We start from the raw sequence: 26,020 nt of genomic DNA on the forward strand, positions 1-26,020 counted from the left end.
ATGGAGGATTGGAGCACTAGTCACTTTATTTTCTATAGCCAATTATGTAAGGATTGCGGAAAAGATAAGAATCAAATAAGGAAACGATATTCCAAAGGGCTATCGGATATAACATGAACGTGTGCCATTGGTAAGTTCGTGATATGAAATTTTAGTGGTACATAATACCATGTTTTATCAGTGTATTTAAACCTGTTATTATTATTGCATTTATGTAAGCATTGAATACGATGTTAGTCTGTTTTTCATCTCTTTAATTTTGGATATTGTGCACTGTCACTTTAAATTGGGGGATCCAACGGCCGAAAGCCGTTATGGCGGAATTGGTGTGAGTGCCGAATAAACAATTCATGCACCAAATTTGGGTCCACTCTCGTTCTTTCTCCACGAAGGAGACGCAAGCTGGCGAGGATTCATGATATATATGTCTCCCTGGGCGTCCTGTTAAACGAGCACCTCAAGCAGCGGCACACAGTCCAATTATGACATGGCCTCCATCCGTGTTAAGTATACAGTTCTTTATTTTTCACATTAACCATTTGCAAGGCATTACACAATCCTTTGCTCCATACTTTAAACAGGACGACGCATTTCAGAGATATGCCTTCTTCTAGGTCATAAGCACAGTGGCTAGCGTTACTGTATAGTTCTGCGTTGGGTCACAACTTCCATAGGAAGAGAATCTTCACAAAACTTTACAGAAAAATATTCATCCACCTCAGCTTCTTCCTGGAAACTTTCGGGGTGATTCATCAAGCGGGATCGTGAAAAAAAGGGGGTGGGGGTCCCCAAAGCATCTCCCCCCAATGTTAATCTTCATAGAAATTTTGGGAATTAATAAAGAAAAACCAACTCAACAGAATTACGCCAAATCTGGCAGAAAATTTGAACTTTACACAGAAAGTGTACTTTTTGTGGTTCGGTGTAAATCTGTTAAGCTGATTGCATTTAAATTATAGTGATATGTGGATGGATGGTCTCGAGGGACTCTGCGGTATGGCAAATATAAAGAATACAGAGGGACATAGCAAGATACTGGTCCCGTGCTGCGCCTCCTACGGTGGGGGGATGGAGGAGGGGGGTTGATTGGTGCGGGACCCAGGAGGAGGCACTATTTGAAGCTCGGGGGGCAACGGATCGGACATAGGATATGGGGGAAATGGTTTAATCTACTTCCACCGTGATTTGAGATGTACTGCGTGAACTATGCTTATACATCTGGTAATGCAGGATGTACATATGGACTGGAGAAGAATGACCTGACCGATACAAACTACTGATTGTATTCTGCTGTATGTATTGATTGAGCTACAACCAAGGAATTTTCTTTGCTGTTTTAAATACCCAATAAAGTTGATTATAAAAAAAAAAAAAAAAAAAAAGAAGAATACAGCATTCTGGCCAAAAGAACAATTTGACTGGCTGAACGCAGCATAAAGAACAAGCATTTGCAATGCAATAGGTCTCGCATTACTTAAAGTTTGAGCTAATTACGTTGCATTATTGGAACGCCAATAGCTCAAACTTTTAGTAATGCCACACTTATTGCATTGCAAATGCTTGTTTATCTCTGCTGACATGCCGAGGGTTGTTCCCTTATTTACAAATGTCACGCCCTAGTTAATGTATTTCCAATAAGGGCTGGGGCACACATTGAGGATATCAATTATGCATGAATTTGTGCATGAATTTATGCCCTTGAGTGTGTGTGCTGCTTGCCAGTGTTACACGAAAATCAGACAAAAAATATAAATAACATGTAATACAGCCAAGTAATTCCGACACAATATTACTGTAGCTTAAAATGTCCCTGTGACATCACCTGCATTGTTTAGACAAGTGCCAGGGGGGAGGCCCGAAGTAAGAGCTGTGAGCAGGAGACCAGGACATCCCCTTCCATAAACAAGCATTGGAAATGCAATAGGTCTCGCAGCATTAGAGTTAGTGCTTTTAGAATTGTTTATGGGTTTTTTTCGTAAATCTTTAGCATTTTTGTTTCCTGTAGCCAATGCTAAAGAATTACAAATAAAAAAAGCCATAAACAATTCTAAAAGCTCTAACTCAAATGCTCCGAGACCTATTGCACTGTGTGAGGGTGAGGGGTTGAGGGTGAGTGAGGGTGAGGGTGGGTGAGGGTGAGTGAGGGTGAGTGAGGGGTTGAGGGTGAGTGAGGGGTTGAGGGTGAGTGAGAGTGAGGGTGAGTGAGGGTGAGGGTGAGTGAGGGTGAGTGTGAGTTAGGGTGAGGGGTTGAGGGTGGCTGAGGGTGAGGGTTTGAGGGTGAGTGAGGATGAGTGAGGGTGAGTGAGGGGTTGAGGGTGAGTGAGGGTGAGTGAGGGTGAGTGAGGGTGAGTGAGGGAGGGTGAGTGAGGGAGGGTGAGTGAGGGAGGGTGAGTGAGGGTGAGTGAGGGTGAGTGAGGGTGAGTGAGGGTGAGTGAGGGTGAGTGAGGGTGAGTGAGAGTGAGTGAGAGTGAGTGAGAGTGAGGGTGAGTGAGGGTGAGTGAGGGTGAGTGAGGGGTTGAGGGTGAGTGAGTGAGGGTGAGGGGTTGAGGGTGAGGGGTTGAGGGTGAGGAGTTGAGGGTGAGTGAGTGAGGGTGAGGGGTTGAGGGTGAGTGAGGGTGAGGGGTTGAGGGTGAGTGAGGGTGAGGGGTTGAGGGGGAGGGGTTGAGGGTGGGTGAAGGGTTGAGGGTGAGGGGTTGAGGGTGAGTGAGGGGTTGAGGGTGAGTGAGGGGTTGAGGGGGAGGGGTCGAGGGGGAGGGGTTGAGGGTGAGTGAGGGTGAGAGAGTGATACTGCTGCTGCTGCTGTGCAACACAAACTTGGATCCGACAAATGTAAACTTGGACGTTGATGAAAATTAAAAGCACCGCCAATCAATTACGGCGGTGCACTCTCCGGGGACTACTGATTTTTGTTGAAGGAGACGTAAATGAAGGGAAACTATGTTCGGTTTACGGATGCCCAGAATGCATCTCGCTAGATACCGGTTCCCGCGAATTCAGTTCAAAGAAGGGGAAAGGAGCGCGATCGGTGAGCGCGCGCATCACACCAACCAAACTTCCCAGAAGCGGCTCGTCAGCGTGGCGGTGTCTTTAGCCAATGGATTGAGAGCATCCGACAGCTCTCTCGCCGGATTGCTTAGCGTCACCACGAGGGGTCGGTGCGTGCCGAAGGTGGGCGGTCGGGAGGGGGAGAGGCTGAAAGAGACTGGTGTGTGTTGTCTGTCCAGCGAGAGTGGGGGGGTTCTCGCATGGAGTTTTGCCTGATGGATCCGGGCGTAAACGCCTTTGATTCCCTATTTATGGGTTTCTGTTATATGTAGAAATTATTTTTATGTAATATAGTCTTGGACAAAGAGCGGCCTCCACCCTCCCTCCTGACACCACCCGCCTCTTTATTTTTAAGTACACCTACGAAGATTTTTTTTAATCCCGCATATTTACATTTTTTAAAAATAAAAGCACGGAAAATAAATTTAGCAAATTTCGGTGGCATCCCTGGTCGGGTTCCGGAGGCGGAGGAGCTGATGGCACCTCATAAGCATGGCGGCAGCGGCTCGGGTCCCGGTTCTGGAGGTTTTAGCGGCGGTTCTTCCTCGGGCGGTAAATCGGGCAGTGGGTCCGGGTACTCCCCCGCGGTCGCTGCCTCTGCCACGGTGCTGCCGGTGAAGAAGCCGAAGATGGAGCAGCTTCAAGCCGACCACGAGCTCATCCTTCAGGCCTTCGAGAGTGAGTGCACCGAGCAATATTTTGCCCTGAACGGGATCTGAGTCCAAGGGGTCTCTCGCAGGCCCAGGTTCCTCTGAGAACAGCAGTGGGCCCTTCAGGGCTTCTTACATGGCGTGGATAGATTCTTGAGCACGTGTGCGTGTTATTAGATGCGTGTATGTTGGTGACGTTTGTGTCCATAAATAGGCATATGCAAAATCAAGAATGATGTTCGTACACTTATAACTTTGTCATGCGTACCTCTATGACTGACTACCTTTATGACGTGAATTGGCACCTGGGCGTGAGTGTTGCATACCTCCCGGCTCTGCAAAGACCCGTATGCCCATTTCAAATGTTAATTGTTTCTGTGCTGAGCACAGGCGCCGGCATCATCTATGGAGTGAGCGAGGAGAGGGAGAAAGGCGGGAAAAAAGAAGGAAAACCTGTGACGCGAGGCACGGGGTAAGCAAGAAGAGGGAGGAAGCACAGGAGAGATATGGTGGAAGCAAAAGGATAATAGAGAAAAGGAGAAGCCAAGGAGACATGAAGCAGAGGCGAGAGGGGAAGCGCAGGGCAGAGGGGAGGGGGAGGTAAAACAAGGTGAGCTGAAATGAAGCAAAAGAAAGAGGAATTAAATGAGGAGAAGAAGGAACTGAGTAGAGAGAAAGAAAAAGCATTGTCGAGGCTTTCCAGGCCAGATAAGAAGTAGAATAAACGTGAATGGGGGGAGGAGGGAGGAGAAATGCGTCTCGGCCGGAGCAGGGGGCGGAGCAGGGAGAGCGAGCTTTGTAATGTAATTGACACGGCCGGCCGGTCGTGAAACTGAAAGCATGGCCGGCCGGCCGTGAAAGCCTTTGATGCGGCAGGGGAAATGCGAGACGGCGGGGAGGGGGCGGAGCGGGTAAACAAAGACGGACGTGCACGCGCTTTTAAGCATGCGCATTGAGCTTAAAAGTCACGGGCACTGCAAGGAATCGCCACGATTCCTTGCAGTGTGGATAAAGAGTGGATGAGCCCCTATAGTCTCGCTTGCTCGATGCGCATGCGCATCGACAGGCGAGACCTAAAAATGTTGTGGCTGCTATTTCAGGTCCCATGGCCTGAGTTAAGTAAAATCTTGAGATACAAGGGGGGAGAGTAGGAGTACCTTGGCCTCCAGGGCCACAATGAAGAAAAACAAATGTGCTACAGGTACCACTGTACTCCAGTGGGACCAGGTGCAGCCTCCCTTGTAGTACTGCAGGACACTCATGGAAACCGTGAAAACGAAAGACCATGAAAGATTCAACAAGTGGCATCTTGAGTTGTTAAGTCCAAGATAGCTAAATGTAAAGAAGCAAGATACATTTCTCCAAGAAGGGAAATGCTTTTAAATTTGAACACAGAGCTTCAATTTTGCTGAGGCTCCCCACATATGTTAGATTAAAACTGCCCCCCTCATGTCAGTCCGCTGCACATCATCTGATCTTTAAAAATACCTTGTGCAAAAGTGTTGGGCAGATGCATTGCCATAAATGGAGCGTTTGCTGGGATGTCTCCTTTGTGGATGGAAGACGGAGCTGGACTGCTCTTTGAGGAAAGAACTGACCACTGATCACCTGGAAGACCACCCCTCCCTCACCCCAGAGGCCAACTGACGAGGAACCAGCAAGAAGCACCAGTATGCCAAATAGTGACATGCGCAAAAGCCACAACATGTTTGCTGCCCACCCTGGCGACAGAAGCAAGACAAAGATCTATTATAATCAGAGGCTGAAAAGCTGAAGCAGAAGTCCACACTAACATGCAGTAAGCATGCTCCATCCTCACACTTCCCCAACTTTGGGTGCCACAAGACTTAGAGGTTTTGGACATAAAAAAAGGCTGTGCATAAAGTACTATGTTCCAATATACACATCAAAAAGGATCACACCTGCTGTGTGCCAATATCGGATGTGTCTATCGGGTGAGCAAAGCTGCATTTAACAGGCCATGCTGTACCAACACGTTAATAAATGGAGACAACAAATATATAGCAGTATTGTTGATATTTTCTCAACCTCCTTACGTAATCTTGCCAAAAATCAGTCATCGCTACAGTGCAAGTCACATAAAGGCCCTAATATTTCAACACAAAAATGTACTCTTATGAGTTTTTAAAAAGCTAACATTATGTGCACATGGTTTGGTCAACTGACCTCAATCTTGTCACACACAGACATTTCAATCCTGACCAGCAGTGTGGGTCTCTTTTCCCAGGACGCAGAGAGGGCTCATGCCAGTCTTCTCACACTCAATACATATCAGCTTTCAGACTCTGCTCACCTGGACTGTGGAAAGTGGTGCAGCACATCCCAGAGACTCTGGCTTGAGAGAAATTCCTCCTGCAATCTGGAGCCATCCTCCAACTGTAGTGCAATGCGGACCTGGGAAATAAAAAGGTAGCGAGGCACTAAGCAGACATATATGACCATGGTAAGGGGGGCATGGGTCATATATAGAGAAGGGAGATAGAGAGGCACAGAGAGCATTACATCAGCAAGGCAGCTGAATGGTTAAGTTCCAAACCGCCCACTTGTATCTTTGACCAACACCGTGCGTATTTCGAAATCAGTATTGGCCCTGAATGCCTATATTCACAAATATCGCACCTACACCTCCACAGACAAAACATCACACCACAATCCTCTGTCACCACCTGCCTCCCACTGTCCTTCCTCATTCCCACACCTCAGCATTCACATTATCAGCTATGTCCACCTGAGAACTGCCACCAAACACAACATCCTCCCCTTCTCAGCCTGCCACCTACAACCTAAAGATAGTGGGTGTACTGGTGGTATGCTAAGATGCCTCAAATTCTTTTCTTTGCCACGACCGACTCCCAGAGCATCTTCTGCTCACAAAACGCCATGCCCTTCATTGCTACCTGAATGAAACCAAACAGTCCCCAACTGCACAAAATGTTAATTTTAATTTATCGTATTTGTATAGCGCATTAGCTGCTCGATCAGGGCTTTCCTGAGATGAAAGGCAGACTGACAAAATGTGGAGGCACTGGTGAATGTTTAAAAAACATGAGTTAATTTTTTCCTAAATTAGACTTCATCTGGGACGGGATGAACTAGAGATAAGGAAGAGAGCTCCTAGGTCTGGAGGCTAAATAATAAAAAATAAAAAAAACCTTCTTGGGTCATTTTATGAACTCTGTGTATAAAGGATAACTTGCCGTTTAAAGATCTTGGTGCTCTAGAAGGAATATATGGTTTGACCAAATGCCTGAGATAGAGCTTTGAATTCAATTCAATTGATAGCCAAAGGAGGTGGGCAAGGTGACCAGAAACAGATTGTGTCTTGTGGAAAGTAGAACAATAGGTGGGCAACTGCATTTTGCATGATCTGTAACCTTTTTAATACTTTTTGGGTAATCCACAGATAGAGAATATTTCCATATTCCAACCATGATGTGATCATTGCCTGCATCACTGCTTCCTGTTTGAGAGGGAGAAGGGTCCACAGAAGTTTCCCTAAAGTTCTTAATATGCACAAGCAGCATGCTGATAACTTTCGGTTGTGGGGTTTGATGCAAAGCAAGTTATACAATCACACCCCTAAATTTGTTATTGAAGCCTTTGGCAACTGGTCTACATTGGAATCCCACCAAGCCATTGTCCAATATTGTGAATTGTTCCCTACCCGCAAAACATCTGAATTCCCCCACATTTAGCCTGACAGTTTCTCAGCTGGCAGGAGTTCGTGCTTTGGTCTGGAGATGAAGATAACCACCTGAGTGTCATTTGCATAAGAGACAAGTGTGAAGCCGAAAAATGGAAATAATATCTGGCAATGGATGCACATAAACATTAAAAAGTGTAGGGCTCAAAGATGAGCCATGCAGAACTCCACACGCTATGGGGATAATATCAGAGTAGTAGGGCTTCTCAAAAACTTGAAAACAGCATCCTTTGAGAAATGAAGAGAACCAATTAACTGCCTGTCCTATATTTCCACAGTCACAAAGCCTAATTAGAAGTGTATGATAAGAAACAGTGCGGTAGGCGGCACTTAGATCCACCAAGATTACAGCTGTGCCACCTTGATTGAAGATGGCTCTCACTTCTTCTGACACAGTGCTATATCCTGCTTATGTTATCATATCTATCCCTGGTTACTTATCTCTCTGCTGCTCAGCCAGTATGAGTGTTGGCAGTGTAATGTTGGTGTGACTGATGATTGGAATGCTTGGGTGCCTGCGGGGATGAGTGGTGGATGAGTGGTGAGAGTTGGAAGATGGGCTGAGCAGCAGGCAGGCTGCTCCTGGTGGGGCTGGGGAATAAGGAACACCAGGCTAACAGACATTTGCACATATTTAATATCCTGCAACAAGAAGTCAATAAAGAAACTTACAAAACTCATCTCGGCTACATCTGGTAATATACAACATATTTTTGGTGACGACCTGAACTCAAGCGTACTTTTGGATTTAAAGGAATTGTCTATGGTTTGGACTAGGATAAACCAAAGAAACCAAGAGAAACATAGAGCAAAGCGTGAAGAATGGAGCTCCAGGCTAGCCAGCCCCACCAGTGGCCTTGTCAACGGACAGCCCCAGCCTGTATATGCTCCATTGAACCTTTTAAAATGACATTTATTCAAGTGAGTAAGTGGTGTGAGCTTCACTACTTCCACATTTCAAATTGGTTACCTTCCACTTCTGAATGGCTCTACTGGATTGTGATGTCTACACTCTGACAGGTTTTGAACTGTGGTCTAACAGCAATTTCTGAGTCTTGCCAAGATTATTTTGCTTGCGGATAATGGGAGCTGTAATTTGCAAATGTCGAGTGTTTTGGAAACTGCTGGTAATTCATCACTGTGCTTGCATCACAAGCGAGTCTTTGGTGTTGTGGACATTACAGTGAAATCTACATTTAGATGCAGTGCACTACAATGGGGAATCCGCCTTCTAATTTCCGTCATGAGTAAGACTGTTGAAGTGAGAACTTTTTGGTAACTTTTGATCTGTAGGCTAAAACAGTGAAGTTCAGCCTTCTTACCGTCTACATTTTGGATACTTCTCTGTTGAGGCTACATTGGCGGTTTAACCGCTGTCTTTAGTTTTCAAAATGATGTCACGATCTTTCCCTGGCGCAGGCTTTCATGCTTCACTGGATCGCATGATTGTGTGATGACACTGTTGCTAGGTAGAAGATCAAGCGGATTACATATGCTTTGGTGCACGGAGGAGCAGAGAGCCACCAGGCACAGCGTCAAGTGTGTGCCGGCATCTTCAAGGGTTTTCAGTCAGCTGGATTACGCTTTGTAGTGTAGTTCCTATATTCCCAATAGGCTCTGCGCATTGGAATAATATATTCAGCAGTGTAGACGTAGGACTGAGGTCGACTAGGTCTCTACTGACTATATTAGACTTAAGTTTTTGCCAGCTAGCTCAGAGGTCACTAGAAACTTTCTCGAATAAACGAGGAGGAGTTTAACCTCCCTGGATAGACAAGAAGGGATTAGCTTCTGACAACCCTATAACATGACAACTTTGCTCCCTCAGAATAAGAGTGTATCTCTAGAGTCGTGTGAAAACAATAGACAGCTATTTCACTCAGTCAAGTGTGCATACTTAGTTTCACCAGAGTGCAGAGAAAAGAGAGACGGGCGTTTTCAATAAAAGGTTGTTATTTATCGAGCAGTCTTCTTTCTCATACAAGAGAAATGAATTGCCACAATTGCAATACTCCTAGTAAAGTAAAGTACGTACAGTAAAAGGAGGATTAAGAAATAATACTGTAAAAGCATTGATATGGTTTCTTAGCCATAAGATACTTTAAAATAGATAAAATATATACATACTTATATACATTTGACTAACGTCCTCAACTGGTGCTTCTAAATACGCCTACCCCGGTGTACCTGGCCTAAGCCTAATACGTGGGAAGGAGTAAGTAAGTAGCAGTTTAAGTTAAGTTGGTTTTGCCAAGGATCTGAATCAAGAATTCTCTCAGCTCCGTACCTGGGTATTAGAAAGCAGGAGGTCTGATATCTCTCTCTCAGGACTCGATATCCCAGTAACCCGCGAAGGTATCTGGAAACACCGGGGCTGGATTTCTCGGCAGGAGAAAAGACAGCGTCTCTCTCAGTGCGTCAAAGAGGAGGGGCAGCGTCCGTGGGCTCTCGCATCAGCTGGGCTCTCGGGCAAGTAGATAGCTGCTCTGCTCCAAAACCACCACTGTGTGTTTGCTTAAGGCAGCGTTGGTATATTTATACCTGAAAGGTGCCGGGTTTTGACGTAAGGTTGGACATAAGACGTCAATAAAGAGGTCACTAAGAACTGGCCGTTCTTAGAGTGCTTACAGGAGTTCTAGGACGAAATCAAAACAAAAACAATGGGGAATTCCCAGGTTGCTGGAGGTTTGGTTTGTTTACAGAACTCGTTGTACTTGCTAGGAGCCTGGGGAAGTAGCCTTGCTTAATTTGGACAGCATGGGCTATGACTAAATATGGATATGATTCTTATGCCTTTATAAGGATATTATTGATTATAACCACATAAGGGCATAAATCAGGACTATCGAATTTAGGGTCCTAGATAGAACTACAACACCCACTCCACGATCTAATGTCCCTCATTACTTAAAACTAAGCAATAGTAAACATATAAACATATAATGATGCATGTGCTTTCCAACCCACCCCAAAATACATAAATTTGCATATTGAAATGGTATATGGTAATACACGAAAGTGAGTATTAGTGCTGTACGCTTTTCAAGCAGTGTTATCATTCAGAAAAAAGGATTGCATATAATTATCAGCTGAATGATTTGCGAAAATTAGACATGAAATGGCTCTTAATACAGAAAAGAAGGTCGAGACCGTTCCATCACATATTAATACAAAATGCTGTACATGTGCTAGAGGCTGAGGTAATATATTGTCTCTAGAGTTCCTAAAATAGAAGCTCTGTTCTCTAAGAATAGTTCTACTTTAAGCAGAGTACATGTGCCAGAACAAGGTAAATATTTTGGAAGTGGAAAAAAAATAATTTTGCTTCAGGGGAAAAAATAGTTCCAAATATTTTCAGTAGCTTTGTTTTATAAAAGCTGAAGGCCGAATTCAGAGTTCAGGGAACGCTGTGTGCTCGTTGCTTAAAAAAGTTATTCTTTCTGTTCAGGGGAGAACATCATTTCAGACAGACTCTCAAAAATTGGTCTACGGCTTCAGGTGAAAGTTCGACCAAGTTTGAAAATGCCGCAACAGTGCAGTCGTGAGAATGATTGCTATCATCGATGTCAGGATCAGCAATGCTCACAGAAGGTCGTACCTATGCTGCTCTCATCTCGTACTTCACTACCCCCTAATCGTAGTGGTGAAGTCTCAACGAATGCCGTCATCAGAATGGGTAGCCGCTGTGGACAACATGATGCATGAGCCGTTACAGGACTTAGCAAAGTATCTGTATCCAATGGTACTGCTGATGGTAGTGTAAGACAGACGTCCAACACGCATTCTCCTCCGCATAGCATACATCGAAGCACAGGTAAGATGCAATTCTGCCAGATGGGTCTGAATGAAAGAAACCAGGTCATATTCAGATCTCTTAGCCGGGCTAATCCAAGGACTTTAGTTATGCGGTCCCGATAGCGTATAGCTAGGATCGTTTCTTCCATCTTTGCCGGAGTCTTGTCTGCGACTTGGCTTGCCATATCGGAGCAGAAGGATCAAAAAATAAAATGCCTGCTACGAGTCCCAACAGAAGTGGTAGGCCGCCAAAGACAGAATGGACAAAATTAGGAAAAATGCCCAGAACAGTTTCAAAGGGTGCTAACAGTCCCGAAAAAATTGTCTTAAATATATGTGGGATACCACTGGTATCAGACATATTTAGGATTTGGCTTAGCATTTCTACGAAATGCACGGGGCAATTTGTTGATAAAAGGGTATGTATCTCTGCCGTTGTCCTTGCAACTTGCAGATCATACGTTTCTTTTGATGACGTCAAGGGCACAGTTGTCTGTATTTATTCTGCTTAAAGTATCAATTCGAATAGAAGAGATATTCAAAGAAGGCCAAATGGTTGCCTCCGTATATGGAGTGCTGTTTGGATACAATACTTGCATACAGCAAGTGACCATGGAACTCACGCTCACGAGATATGCTTTTCCTGGCACCATGCCACAACAGCTGTGGTCCACTATTAGAATGTAACTCCCGTTAGAAAGTCGTCTAAAGAATGGCTCTATTTGTGTTGCAGGTGTGCCGTGCTGGTGACATGAAAGGTTATTTGAAGTCCCCTGAAAGGCCCCATGCAGGTCAATATCTTGACACAGAAGTATACCGCTTAGTGATTGTTTACAATTTTTTCCACTAAGAAATACATTCTGTTTCTTTTCACTGTAACATGTGTGTGTATAAGGTAATTTCCATGATGACTTAATGTACCCTTTACTCATCCTTTCATACTGGCCCGCTGGTATATATTCTTGGCAGTATTTAAATTGGAAAGTTGTTATCGGAATTGTGATTATTCCGTGTATTATCCATTCAATGACAGGTCTTTCTGACATTGTCAATGGTAATCTCTCAAGTTTTTCAATGCTCAGAATCGTATAGTCTGCTCCTCTTTGTGCCAAACTGATTTGTGTATCAGTACGGTTAAAGATAGAAAATAATGACGTTGTGTTGATTAAACGCCAGGGCACGCAGCCTGAACGCAGATTTTGCAACGTCCAGCCAAGCTGTACAATAGAACGTAATTGGGACTGACCGTGTTGTAACATTAGTAAGTCCTGCTCTATGATATCAATAGCAGAGGATACAATACTGTCCAGTGAATATATTCTGGAGGACAGAGTCATTAACCCATTGTCCACAACAGAAAATGATGTTTCCAAATTAATACGATCAATTTCTCGTATTTTTTCTGCTGTTTTAATTTGCATCACTTTCCAAGCTTCGTTGTAAGTAGCGTATATACCGGCCGCTATGAAACGTTTTTGACGCTGTTTACGTGGTCCCATTATGAAATCACGCAAGTCAGCACCGTCTTTAAGTAAAGTCAAGTGTTGCTTAATTTCAGCCAGTGTGAATTTCTGTAGCCATTCGAGGCAGAGTTTCCCTACACTGTATGTTGTGACTATCCCTGGATGTTGTCTCTGGGAGTATCTTGGGTCTGGCATGGTCATTTTTAACCCCTGTGTTTTGTTCAGGAATCTATCTTGACAGTTATTTGTGTCTGTGGGCCAGATCAACCATTTTTTCCAATCAGGATGTGTTCTGTTTTTGTTAAAAATATGGGATACGTCTATCTCAACATCCCTAGTGCTATTACTGTCAGGTGTTGGCTTTGGAATAGACGGTTTTCTTTAATTTTGGCTAGGCCAAGACAGGTTGTCTGTTGAATGGTGTCATTCAAGAATATAATTTGTTCTGGGATCATGCAGGCTCTAAATAATGCTTCTAAACCTTGGACCTGCCAATCTTTGGTACCCCAGATGGTTTTTGTTTCAATGTTATTTTTCCAGAAATCAAAACCAAATGTAATAATTTTTTCATAAAATGTTTCAGAATAAATCAAATTAGTATTTGTCAGCATTGTTTTCATTCCTGTCTTATTTAACATTTTGAAATAAAACGTTTCTGCATCACTTGTGTTAAATCCTGAGAAGTACATGAATTTCCCGAAAAATGTTTTTGAACAACCTTTCGGTGGAGTTGCACAATGTTCCCATTGATTATAATTAAAAACATTTCTAGGTTGAGCAGATTTATGCAAATAGTGATGTGCAAAGTGGTTGTAGCAATACATTTCTTCATAATTTGATGAACCCTGTAAATAATCATGTTCTGTAAATTTTGCTGACATTACTAAATCTGACATCATATCATTAATACTTTCAAAGTCCCAATCATCAGAGAATGTACTTGGTTTTACAAAGTCACTTAATGAAATCTTTAACTGATGTGGATATTTCAAGAGCTCAACCGGGCCATAGATTTCGTAATCCGTTTTGTCCCAAGCTACCCCACCGGGTATTGGATTGGCTGTGACATTCACTGATGATAGTTCTCTTTTCTCGATGTGAGATGACTTGTGTGGCTTTAGGACCAAGTTGATGTTCTGACTTGCTGTGTCCATTGTACTGTATTTTCCCTCAATAAATCTTCCTAAACAAAGAACCACGATGAGCCAAAGCAGGAGGAAAAGTACACCTAACACAATCCAAAATTCAATCCATGGAGAAATCAGATAGGTTTCTTTGAGTTGATGAAAGAGTTCTGTTACTTTGTCTTTAAAAGTTTTTGTTGTTGGCTGTTCTTCAGGCTCGCTTGGATCCACAGAAAAGTCATCGAAATTAATGAAGTAGCCAGATGCAGTTCAGTCATTTGTTGGAATTGCTTCCGAATTTTCATTTGCTTTTGGATTTTTCTTTGTTTCATTAGCATAGTCTGAGGCTACATCGTTGTAGACTGGTGTTTCTTGACGAACTGTTGCAATTTGGGTTTCAAGAGGCACAAGTTCCATGGCATTGTTGCATAGTCCTTTTTTATTCACTGCAGGTTTATCGAATGTGATTAGTCTCTCAGTTTGAACCTCTTGTATTGTAGCAAGTTTTTGGTACTCTGCTACATCTTGGGAGTCCACTGGGCCTAATACTTATTATTGGCCACATGATTGTGGTTTTACCAGGTCGATGGATACAACTCGGTTCTCCTTTTTACCAGCAAGGGGCGGTAGTACAACTGATCTTGTTCCGCTGACAGCTAAGACAGGTACTGCTTTTCTGTAAGAAGGCCCAAATTCCTTCTTCACCACGATCTTCTCTCTGACCAGATCCCCAATCTTTGGAATCCAGGCAGGCCTTGCTGGGACAGGTGGTTTATCTTCAGTGGCTGTTTGCTGCTGTTTTCAACTTTACGTTGCTTAGGTCTTTTCTTGTTTCATTTAAGTCCTATAAAATAGCCAAACGATCTTTGATATCAAAGCATTTTTCTTCTACCACTGAAGTCTGACTATCGAGGTCCTGAATGTAAATTCTAGTCCCGAACAATAGTTCGTACGGACTGAAACCTTTCAGAGAATTTCTTGGCAGATTATTAAGACTACGTTGGACACTTGTTAAATGCTGGACCCACCCATCACCCGAACCTAATACCCTCGCCGTTATAGATTGCTTTATGTCCCGGTTTTTTCTTTCCACAATCCCATTTCCCTCAGGATGGAAGGGACAAGAGTACCGCAATGCAATGCCCATGCTGGTCATGGCTTCCTTATAAGCTCGAGAGCTAAAAGCAGGACCCTGGTCAGAATGTAGCATGCCAATTGCGTATGTGCCGATATGGACTCGCAAATCTTTTATAACAGTTCTGGCGTCAGCCGAGCGCTGGTGTCTACATTTTTAAGTGAATCTAGTCTTAAACATAAATGGGACGCATTTCTCCTATTGGATTTCTGCGTATAGATAGCCTTATGCTTTCTAAAAGAAGGGTCCTGGCAATACTCCAGCTGGTTCGCCACTGCGATCTCTGTTGCAGTTTTAACAGCCCATTGCAAATTTGTAGTTATGCAGGCTCATCCCCGGCCACCAGTATTCTGATTGTAATTCTTTCAGAGATGTCAAGATCTCCTGGTGCCTCAGACCTAATCCCATATGTGCTTCTTGAATCAAGAAGATTCTCCTGTTCGTGTTTGGAATCACTCTATCCCCCACTCCAGGGATTCAAGCAAAAGGAACGGAGTTTGCATCAATTACGTATGTATAATTGAGTGGATAGTTCACGGGTAATGCTGCACAGTCGCCTTTTGAAGACGTTTTTACCGCCAGCATGGTTTCCCGGTCTATGTATTTTTCTGAACGCTTTTTTGTGACTACGGAAGCCGGATTAGTTGCTTCCGCTGTGGCTGTGTTAGCCAATGAATTCCCTGCAGCGTGAACGCCATCACGCTGATGACTCAGTGTATGGATCACGTGAGTCTTTTGTAGTTCTTTCTGCAAAAGAACTACTTGTTCCCAAAGCTTTTTATGCTTTATTGTGGCACCTGTGTCATCTTTGAAATCGTTTTGAACCCAGTTCTGCAAGTCATTATTGTAAGATTTGACGCAGTAATGCGAATCGCACATTATTAGTGCAGGGAATTCGCGATCCGCAATATCGAGCGCCATCTTTAAAGCTAGCAGTTCAGTTCGTTGATCCGAACTATCTTTTACAGATTGAGTCATAGTTACCAATGGTCTCAATTTTCCTTTGTGCCACCGGCATTTAACAACCGCGCATGCAGCACTGTAATTGTGTTTACCCCCAACTGCGGGTTGTGATGATCCGTCTGTATATATTACACAGGCGTAAAGTTGTAGAGGCAGAATCTCGATTGGCAGAGGATATTCTAATTCATATTTCAGATTTTTTAATTTTTTCATTTCCGGGTCAAAGTAGTATTTTACGTCTTCTGCAGCAAGAGAATTTACCCATTCGATCCATTTTGGATCTAATGCCACGTTAGTCAAATTGCGTGGGCTTGTTAATGCTTCAAAGGCTGATTCTGCTGTAAAAACAGTTATTCTTTTGCCTTGTGCTTGGGCTCTTTCTTTTGCTACAGCAGTTTGAACCGCATTTACAATGTTTTCTGTAAGACTGAATGTTTTTTCAGCTTGTGTGTACAAGTGTGATTTGTAAGCTATTGGTACCGTTTCTCCCTCATTAGAGGTCAGGTACGTGAATCCGCATCTTCCTGGAATGACTCGGATTACAAGGTTGCGTATGTTTTCGCGTGTTTGTAATTTTGTTTTAGCTAACATGTCTGTTTGCAATGATCTTAAAATTTCTGTGTGTTTTTGAGTCCAATTGATTGGTTTGAAATCAGGTTTTATTAATTCATAGAGAAGTTTAACCCTCTCTGCATAATTTAGAATGTAAGTTCTTCCGAAATTTAGGAAACCTAGTATTGATTGTAAGTTCTTCAGCGTTTTTGGTGCTTGGAGGACAGCGCATTTCTCTAAGAAATTGTCCGCTAGGCTTTTGCCTTCACTTGATAATTCATATGCTAAAAACAGGACAGTTAGATGGGCAATTCGTGACTTTTTAAAGTTGAATTTGTAACCCTCTGCTGCGAACCCAAGTATTATGGTGTTCACTCTTTTCAAGTGAGTGTCCAAGTCATCATCTGTGAGATAGATGTCATCGACATAAGATAATGCCTCATCATCATATATTTGTAGTAACTCTGTTACTCATGCTGAGAATAATCCTGGGCTATTCTTGAATCCCTGTGGGAGTCAACAGAAATTTTTCTGTGACCCCCATTATTGAGAAAGCGGTCAAATACCTGCTTTCAGGTGCAATGTTTTGACAAAAGAATCCATTAGAGATGTCTAATGTCGTTTTGTACTTTTTGAGCACAATGTTATTCATTAGTGCTGCACTGTGTGAGTTTTGTACTGCAAATGTTTTGCAACATGAGTTAAGATGTCTGTAGTCCAAAACTAGACGATATGAATCATCTGGCTTGGAGACAGGAAACAAAGGATTGTTCATTTGAGAGGTGCATGTTTCAATCACCCCCTGGTATTCAAGTTGATCTAAGATCTCTCTGACTTGCTTTTTAGCTTCTTGTTTGATTGGGTACTGCCTTTGTGCAGTGGGTTGACATTTTAACTGGATTTTGTGAGGAGGAGAGTCCTCATCCCATCCTACATGATTTTTATATAATGCAGGAGCTTGGGCAACTGCCCATTTTCTTGCATATGTATATTTTCTATGAATTGGAATATGATTTGAGAAGGCAGGCATAATCATTTCTTCGCCATGAGGGCACTCCCTGACAAACTCTGGTGACCAGTCTTTCTCAGCTAAAAGGATGTCATAGCCTTTGGAAAGGTTATCCCAAAATAGACCCCTTACTTTCCTAGTCTTATCTCCCTCTATACGTAATGTTATCTCGTATATTTTATGAGGTTTGCTAACTCTGGTATCTGCAGTTTCCACTTGAATGTATTCATTCGTGTCCACTGTCTCCAGATGATTCATCAGGATCTTGCGAGCTATTGTCACTTCTGCTGCGCTGTCTAGCATTGTCTGGGCCCACTCTCCGTTTTTCAGTTGTGTCCTCAGTATCTTCGGCATGTTTAATTATTTTAATACTGGCTACCTTCTTTCTTGGAAATTGTATTTTTTTTTACTTTGATGAGCAGGTTCTTTGTCTTTGGACTTGACGTGCTCTTCCCTGTGTTCTGACCGTCCTCTTCTTTCCGATTTCTGTGAGGAAGTCTGAAAAGATCGAGAGGGACGTGTATCAATATCTTGATATCTATCAGGTTTTTTCAAATTATCCCTATTTCTAAGGTTGTATCTTTTCTCAGAGGGCTCCCTCTGGGGAGACTTGTGTCCTTGGTCCGGAGATCTTTCTCTCCGCCGAGGAGACCTTCCTCTGGACTGGAATCTTTTTTCTTTGGGAGTGGATTGTTTATTTCCATCCCAGCTCTTTTTTGGAGTATTTAGATTATTTTTAATAAATATCTTTTCAGGATTTTCAGTTAGTTGGGGTTTTACTGGTTGCCCACCCAAACGATCTCTTCCTAGTTCTTCATAGGATTTTTCTATGATTCTGGCAAGTTCAATTGGTTGGTCTGCTATATCTGTCTCTCTTAATTTCTGGCGGATCGCTACAGATGCTGCTTCTCCTTTTATGTTGGCTAATAATATAGCCGAGACCTGCTTGAAGTCTTTCAGTAGTTTCATACCCAGAGTTAAAGCAGGTTCTGGACCGTATTCATTTTGAATCTGTCTTAGCACATCTGGTATAACCGCCATAGACGGAACACCATGTGTCTTTGTGTAAATGGATCAGAAAAGGGGGTGGTGATGAACAGAGTGCCTGAATTAAGCAGACCACTCTTACCCAGTCCAAAGATCAGGGCTTGATCCATCACCGTTTTTTAGCTCACTGCACCATCCCAGCTCAGAACTTGGCTATATGCAAATTAGTCTGTTCCTGTCCCAGTGCATGATGGGAACAGGGCAAACCAAACTACCAAGCCAATTCTTATACTGGGAAGGAAACAAGCTTCCGGGGACCGGTTTCTGCCATTTCAGGCGTCGTCGGCCCGGCTTGCTTGAATCCTGATGGTGCAATGAGCAAGGGAAATGGAAGCAAAGACTGTGCCCCAAGTGTCACAGTCCTCCACATGTGGTGCGATCCCCATTGGAAGACAGATAGTCAGAATTCTGTGTTTCTCAGTAGGGGTAGTATCCGCAAATACTGCCTCTATTTGAGTGATTTTTTGTGCTAACCAGAATGGAATTTGTTCCCGTTTTGCGGGTGTTTTTCCAAGACACGATTGTATGTTCTGTGGTGTTATTTTATTTGTGTTCCCCTGATGAGGGGTCAGCTGTGGAATGTTAATTGCTGGTTGGACCGTTGTAGTCCGCATTACATATTGGACTAATTGTCTATGTATTTTAATCAGTTGTTTTAGCTGTGCTAAATGTTCTGGTACTGACATTTTTTCGATGTCTGGATGTGGTGTGCAGCTGGCTAGAACCGGCCACGTTGCTCCTGGTCTACCTAGTGGACCGAGCCTGGTGATGTGATTGTTATGTTTTAGGGCGCCATTAAACCAGAGCAGGTGCTCTTGGTAATTTAGTGGGATTTCCACCTCCTCGAAAGGGGTGTACTCTTCCGGAGGTTCCTCTATTTTGTAATAGTGGAACTCGTGTCTGACAGCGTTTGCTGCTGGAAAGTTTATCCATGAATAGAATACCTCTGTCTGCCGATATTCATGGGCCTCTATCACGAATATGACTATACCACCTCGTGATGTCAGTCCGTTTTCTATAAGTTTAAGAGTTATAGTTTTTCTTATGTTGACCGGAATGAGTATAGCATTCGGGTCATTGTCTCGGAGACTTGTGTCATAGGAGTTGAGCTGCTATTCTAGCTGCCTCCCTTTCGTCTTCACTTTCTGACATTTTTACTGACAGAAAGGTTTTTGTTGCAGATCAAGTTTCAAGGAAACAAAGATTAGGTGCACAATATTTTGGAACACTGTATCCTTCAACGTTGACTAAACCAAAAACTATACATAGGAATCTCTTCCTACTAAGCTCCGGCGGATTTTAACCTTTTACCCACTCCAGGCGTCTTTTGGAGTATTTACGGGAAAAGGGGTCTGTGTGAAAAAGCACGACTGAGTTACTCTAACGTCTTGCGTTAGATTTATCGCCTTACCAAACGTTGGGCGCCATGTAGTGTAGTTCCTATATTCCCAATAGGCTCTGCGCATTGGAATAATATATTCAGCAGTGTAGACGTAGGACTGAGGTCGACTAGGTCTCTACTGACTATATTAGACTTAAGTTTTTGCCAGCTAGCTCAGAGGTCACTAGAAACTTTCTCGAATAAACGAGGAGGAGTTTAACCTCCCTGGATAGACAAGAAGGGATTAGCTTCTGACAACCATATAACAACACAACTTTGCTCCCTCAGAATAAGAGTGTATCTCTAGAGTCGTGTGAAAACAATAGACAGCTATTTCACTCAGTCAAGTGTGCATACTTAGTTTCACCAGAGTGCAGAGAAAAGAGAGACGGGCGTTTTCAATAAAAGGTTGTTAATTATTGAGCAGTCTTCTTTCTCATACAAGAGAAAAGAATTGGCACAATTGCAATACTCATAGTAAAGTAAAGTGCGTACAGTAAAAGGAGGATTAAGAAATAATACTTTAAAAGCATTGATATGGTTTTTTAGCCATAAGATACTTTAAAATAGATAAAATATATACATACTTATATACATTGACTAACGTCCTCAACTGGTGCTTCTAAATACGCCTACCCCGGTGTACCTGACCTAAGCCTAATACGTGGGACGGAGTAAGTAAGTAGCAGTTTAAGTTAAGTTGGTTTTGCCAAGGATCTGAATCAAGAATTCTCTCTAAGGTTTTAGTCAGCTCCGTACCTGGGTATTAGAAAGCAGGAGGTCTGGTATCTCTCTCTCAGGACTCGATATCCCAGTAACCCGCGAAGGTATCTGGAAACACCAGAGCTGGATTTCTCGGCAGGAGAAAAGACAACGTCTCTCTCAGTGCATCAAAGAGGAGGGGCAGCGTCCGTGGGCTCTCGCATCAGCTGGGCTCTCGGGCAAGTAGATAGCTGCTCTGCTCCAAAACCACCACTGTGTGTTTGCTTAAGACAGCGTTGGTGTATTTATACCTGAAAGGTGCTGGGTTTTGAAGTAAGGTTGGACATAAGACGTCAATAAAGATGTCACTAAGAACTGGCCGTTCTTAGAGTGCTCACAGGAGTTCTAGGATGAAATCAAAACAAAAGCAATGGGGAATTCCCAGGTTGCTGAAGGTTTGGTTTGTTTACAAAACTCGTTGTACTTGCTAGGAGCCTGGGGAAGTAGCCTTGCTTAATTTGGACAGCATGGGCTATGACTAAATATGGATATGATTCTTATGCCTTTATAAGGATATTAATGATTATAACCACATAAGGGCATAAATCAGGACTATCGAATTTAGGGTCCTAGATAGAACTACAACAGCTTCGTTCCACCACAGTAATTCATAATCAATAGGAGGGTCCTTTTTCGAATACTGGGGAGGGTGGTTCCCATCACACAGACGTGGTTTCTGCCTTTAGCTCGGGTGGTGAGTTTTATTTTGTTTTTTCACTCCCCTTCGGCTGCCATCTGGGTTTATTTTTGGTCATTACTGGTTCTAGATTGTCTGTGCTAGCGTTTTCTAAGATGTGTCCTGTGAAGCTCATGGACCTCCTTCGCGTGTCTGCCTGTTTTCGGTGACACGCACACCCTGTCTTTGGTAATGGGAAGTTGCGTGCTGATCTTTCCGGCAAGTTACACAAGACTGCAGTACCCACCACACCTTGGACATTGTCTGCCTGTTTACTTTGGATCAGTTTAGCTGGATGTGAGGCATGGGGCAAAACACAAGACTGTGGTCGTAAGCACCAATCCGCTTTAGAACAGACTTATGAAGGTTTTTGATATGTCATTATTGATTAACACAGTTCAAGAAAGTTCACACTTGAAAGAGTCACAATTAGTAATGCATACATCTGTGAAGTGCTATGAAATGCTGTGCTCCTGAAAGTTTTGGTGGCAAGTTAGTTTTTGACTGTTAACATTTTTGATTGCTAATCAGCTTTTTTCTGTCTCCTTTACATGTGGGGTGCACAGGTCGAGTGTATGCCCAGGGTAGTACTACTCGGGTGAGAAGTCGCTCACTGGCGAGGTTTACAGGTTTAAAAAAAAAAAAGTATACATGAGGAATAGTAGAAGAATTTCCATTCTTTAGAGTTTATTGATCTATAGCATATTGTTTTAGTGATGCCACAGTTTTGGTTTCCTTACACAACTGAGGTTGTTGCCTTTGAGTGGGTGGTAGTCACATTACACCCCCTCACATTATGGCGGTACTGGTCTCATGGTGCATCAATGTCTTTTACTTACACTACGTACTTATTGTGTGGAGTTGACTGTGTGCAAGTCGTCATGCGCTAAGCGTTTGGTCTGTTAAGTGTTTAAGTCACCATGCGCTACACGTCTTGTCGGTGAGTAAGTCGTCATGCGCCACACTTCTTGATTGTCTAGTGTGTAAGCTGCCTTGCGCCTCACCTGTTGTTGTTGGTGTGCAAGTCGCCTCGCGCTTAACGTTCCATACACATTGTGTGCAAGTCTCTTGGTGCTACACATGAACTTTGTTTTTACACCCTCACACAGGGTAGGTCTCATGGGTCGTGTCCCATTAACATTGTTTATACCCTGTCGACAGGGTTGGGTTATGGGTGTTAGCCCCATTTACACGTTTTACATTAAATCCCCACCCAGGGTGTGTTCTTATGGGTATCTTGGTCTCATTTTCGGAGTGTATTACTTGCTCCTTGTGTTAGGAATCTTGATTACACTGTTCCTATCCTGTCTTTGGGGATCGTTGTCTCGGGGTGTGGCCCACCCTTTGCTACACATTACATATTTTCCAAAATTGTTTTATTGGGGAGGATGGGTTTTATATTGCTTGTCAATGTATTTATTGCTGCCTGTCAATATGTCTACCCTTCCTTTCAGTTACATAATGTTCAGACTCTCGCAAAGTTGTATTTTAACTTGCTTCCCTGAGTCTTGGACTTTTTCTCTGCTATTGTATATTATTGTGTATAGTTCCTCCCTTGTTCTATTGTTCATTTCATTTAAAAGGAGGAGGTATGTTATATCCTGCATATGTTATCATATCTATACCTGGTTACCTATTTCCCTGCTACTCAGTCAGTATGAGTGTTGGCAGTGGAATGTTGGTGTGATGCTTGGAATGCTTGGGTGCTTGTGTGGATGAGTGGTGACAGTTGGAAGATGGGCTGAGCAGCAGGCAGGATGCTCCTGGTGGCGCTGGAGAATAAGGAACACCAGGTTAATGGACTTTTGTACATATGTAATACCCTGCAACAAGAAATCAATAAGGAAACTTACAAAACTCATTTTGGCTACGTCTGGTAAGATACAGATTCTGTACTGTGGCGAGGCCAGAAGCCCGACTGAGAGGAATGGAGTAAATTGTTCTCTTTGAGATACTTAGCCACGTGTCAATTAATGTGTTTCTCCACAATCTTAGCTGGTAGAGGAAGGGGTAAGGGAGGTTGATAATTCTGAAGGCATGCTCGATCTAAAGAGGTTTTCTTACTGCATATTTCTAATCATCACAGACTTTAGCTGAGGTTATGGAAGAGTTCAACAGATGGCTTAATATTGGATAAAGGACCGTTGAGGCTTTCCTGCTGATATGAGTGGCTGGACCTAATGGGGAACTAGACTTTACTGAATTGACCAAGGAGTCAAAATGCTCTGCTTCAACATATTTGAAGGTAGAAAGACCATGTTCCTTATTCTTAGAGTCTGTATGAATTCGAGGCATAGATATCAAAAATGTTGCTGGAAAAGAAACGGACAACTTCATTACAGCAGGCATTAATCGGAATCGCCCCCGGAATTTTCACCGCTGGTTGTAATATACAGTTTACAAATGAAAGAAATTATTTTACAGAGTTAGTGGCTTCCTCATTTCTGGTAGCAAAGTGGTTGGGCTTGGGCCTTGCATATGGCCATATGGTACGATGATGTTTTTTGTACTATATAATTTTGTCAATAACAACATAATTAATTCGCCATTTTCTTTCTAGCACTTTGCAATGTTTTTTAGACCATAAAGATGAGAGTCGAACCACTGTACATCGTATTTGGATGATGTAATAGTCATCTTAGGTAATAGAGCCAACTTATTAAGGCTCCCAGGACCCCCTCGTTAAATTGAAGTGAGCTTCCGAAATTAAGTAAACAAAATCCGGCTTTGCGGATAGTAATAAAAAGCCAAACTCTGAACCATTAAGCCCAGACCATTGTCTGTTCATAATTGTCAAATCATCGCTAAAGCCTTGATGTCTGTCTACCCTCAAACAGCAAAGCTTATATGTAAATGAGGGAATTTGTGAAGCTCTGTGTCCAAACACACAAACACAGATTGCAGGTCAAATGACCTAGCTATTCTTTACCCTCCCCCTAGGCTCATTCCTTTTTGAGGCCAATCCATTACCATACCTTGTTAACCAAACAATGCCAAGCAGGAATGAAAACTGTTGACATTGCACTACGATGTCCAGAACATATTCTACCAGATGTAGGTAATTTCGATTTACCGACTCTTAAATACCGACCCATACCGAATCGGTATTTAAGAGTCGGTAGATTTGAAGGAGGCAGATGTAGGTAAAAAATTACCGATTCTGTAAGAGTCGGTATTTACAGATTCTGTAAATACCGAATCTGTATTTCACATTGATTCCTATAGGCCTTGAAGCCCATAGGAATCAATGGGAAATACAGATTCAGTAGTTACAGAATCGGTAAATACCGAATCCTGCAAGGGTGCAGGGGGTGTCACTTTGACACCCTCTAGCACCCCAACTACAGGCTTGTGTGCCATGTGGCACACATACATGCCCTAAGGGCATGTCTGTGTGTCACATTGCACAGGTGTGCATGCACAGATGTGCATGCACACCTGAAATCGGTATTTTACCACCCAATAGGATTGGGTGGTAAAATACCGACTCTTAAGGGTCTGTGGCACTCTCAGGAGTGTCATCTACATATGGATTTACATAATCGGTATGTTTACAGATTCGGTAAAGTACCGAAGTGGTAAATTTACAGAATCGGTAAATATACTGATTCTGTAAATTCCGACCCACCTACATCTCAAAAGCCAAATACCGGTCGGTAACGGCCGAAATCGGCCGTTACCGACCGGTATTTGGCTACCTACATCTGGCCCTTGGTGTTTATTTTTTACACTGTACAAATAACACCGACATACAAACCCTTTGGCTGCCAGTTTATAGCACCACAGTATGACTCTGTGAAAGAGGACTGTCTGAAATTAAGGCAAGGTTTTATTCATCTGTATAAGTTGTTTAAACCTGTATTTAAGGATCAATAAAGCAAACTCTTACTTTTAGGGTGAGCTTACTAAGGAAACGATGTGAGCTCAGTTTGCATTACTGACAGTGGTTCCAGTATGAAAACAAGTATATGTTTACAAAATCTAACAATTTGAGGCTACTTGGAATACTCAAGGAATACTCTATGAATATATGCAAATAAATGCATAAGCCTGAAACCAAGACTGAAGATTGTTTGCTTTCAAATAAACATATATTCATAGATCTGCATTGTGAAATAACATCTTGCTAAACTACTGTACAAATTTAGATACGTTTCTTAGACACAGCATTTAGTAAAGCATGTATGATGCATACCAGTATAAAAAAACAATAATAATAGAAAATCAGTATAAAACCATTACTGGCAACATGATGGGAACTATTGAAATAAATGAAAAATAAAAATACATTTTTGAAAGAAAATCACAAAAGTGCACCCACAGGTATATGTCCTGGCAATGGTGCAGATTTACGACTTTAAGGAATTTGTAAGAGTTTACAAAAGTAGGCCTGGAAACGTACTGCTACCAAATTCAAGTGAGCTCCATTTTTCCAGGAGAAATCTGCAGACTGATTGTTAAACACTCCCTTTTTTCCTTCTCTGAGAACCCCTTTTACTCCAGTTTGACGGGAGTACGTTTCCTATCTATTTCACTGTGTTAAGAGATGTGAAGAGAAGTTGGGGTTGAGGGCGTGCACAGACTCGCAGTCCATTTCAACCTCTTCATATCTACTTCCAGCCCATATGTAGATTTCCAGAAAGGTGGCAAAATCAGAGCCTTGCTAGAATCCAAAACCGTATCCAATATGAGCT

At 42.8% G+C, this 26,020-nt stretch overlaps 1 protein-coding gene across 1 annotated transcript in view; it reads right to left on the minus strand.

Annotated features, from left to right (window-relative positions):
• The window catches only part of ASPSCR1 (ASPSCR1 tether for SLC2A4, UBX domain containing), a 902,109-nt gene that overhangs the window by 795,684 nt on the left and 80,405 nt on the right, over nt 1–26,020 (minus strand). Inside the window, exon 4 of the mRNA XM_078653432.1 lies at nt 6,010–6,110. Within this exon, the coding sequence (XP_078509558.1) occupies nt 6,010–6,110 (101 nt within the window). The remainder of the gene's footprint in view (nt 1–6,009; nt 6,111–26,020) is intronic.

The sequence above is a fragment of the Lissotriton helveticus genome, chromosome 7 (assembly GCF_964261635.1).
Source record: "Lissotriton helveticus chromosome 7, aLisHel1.1, whole genome shotgun sequence".
Taxonomy (NCBI): Eukaryota; Metazoa; Chordata; class Amphibia; order Caudata; family Salamandridae; genus Lissotriton; species Lissotriton helveticus.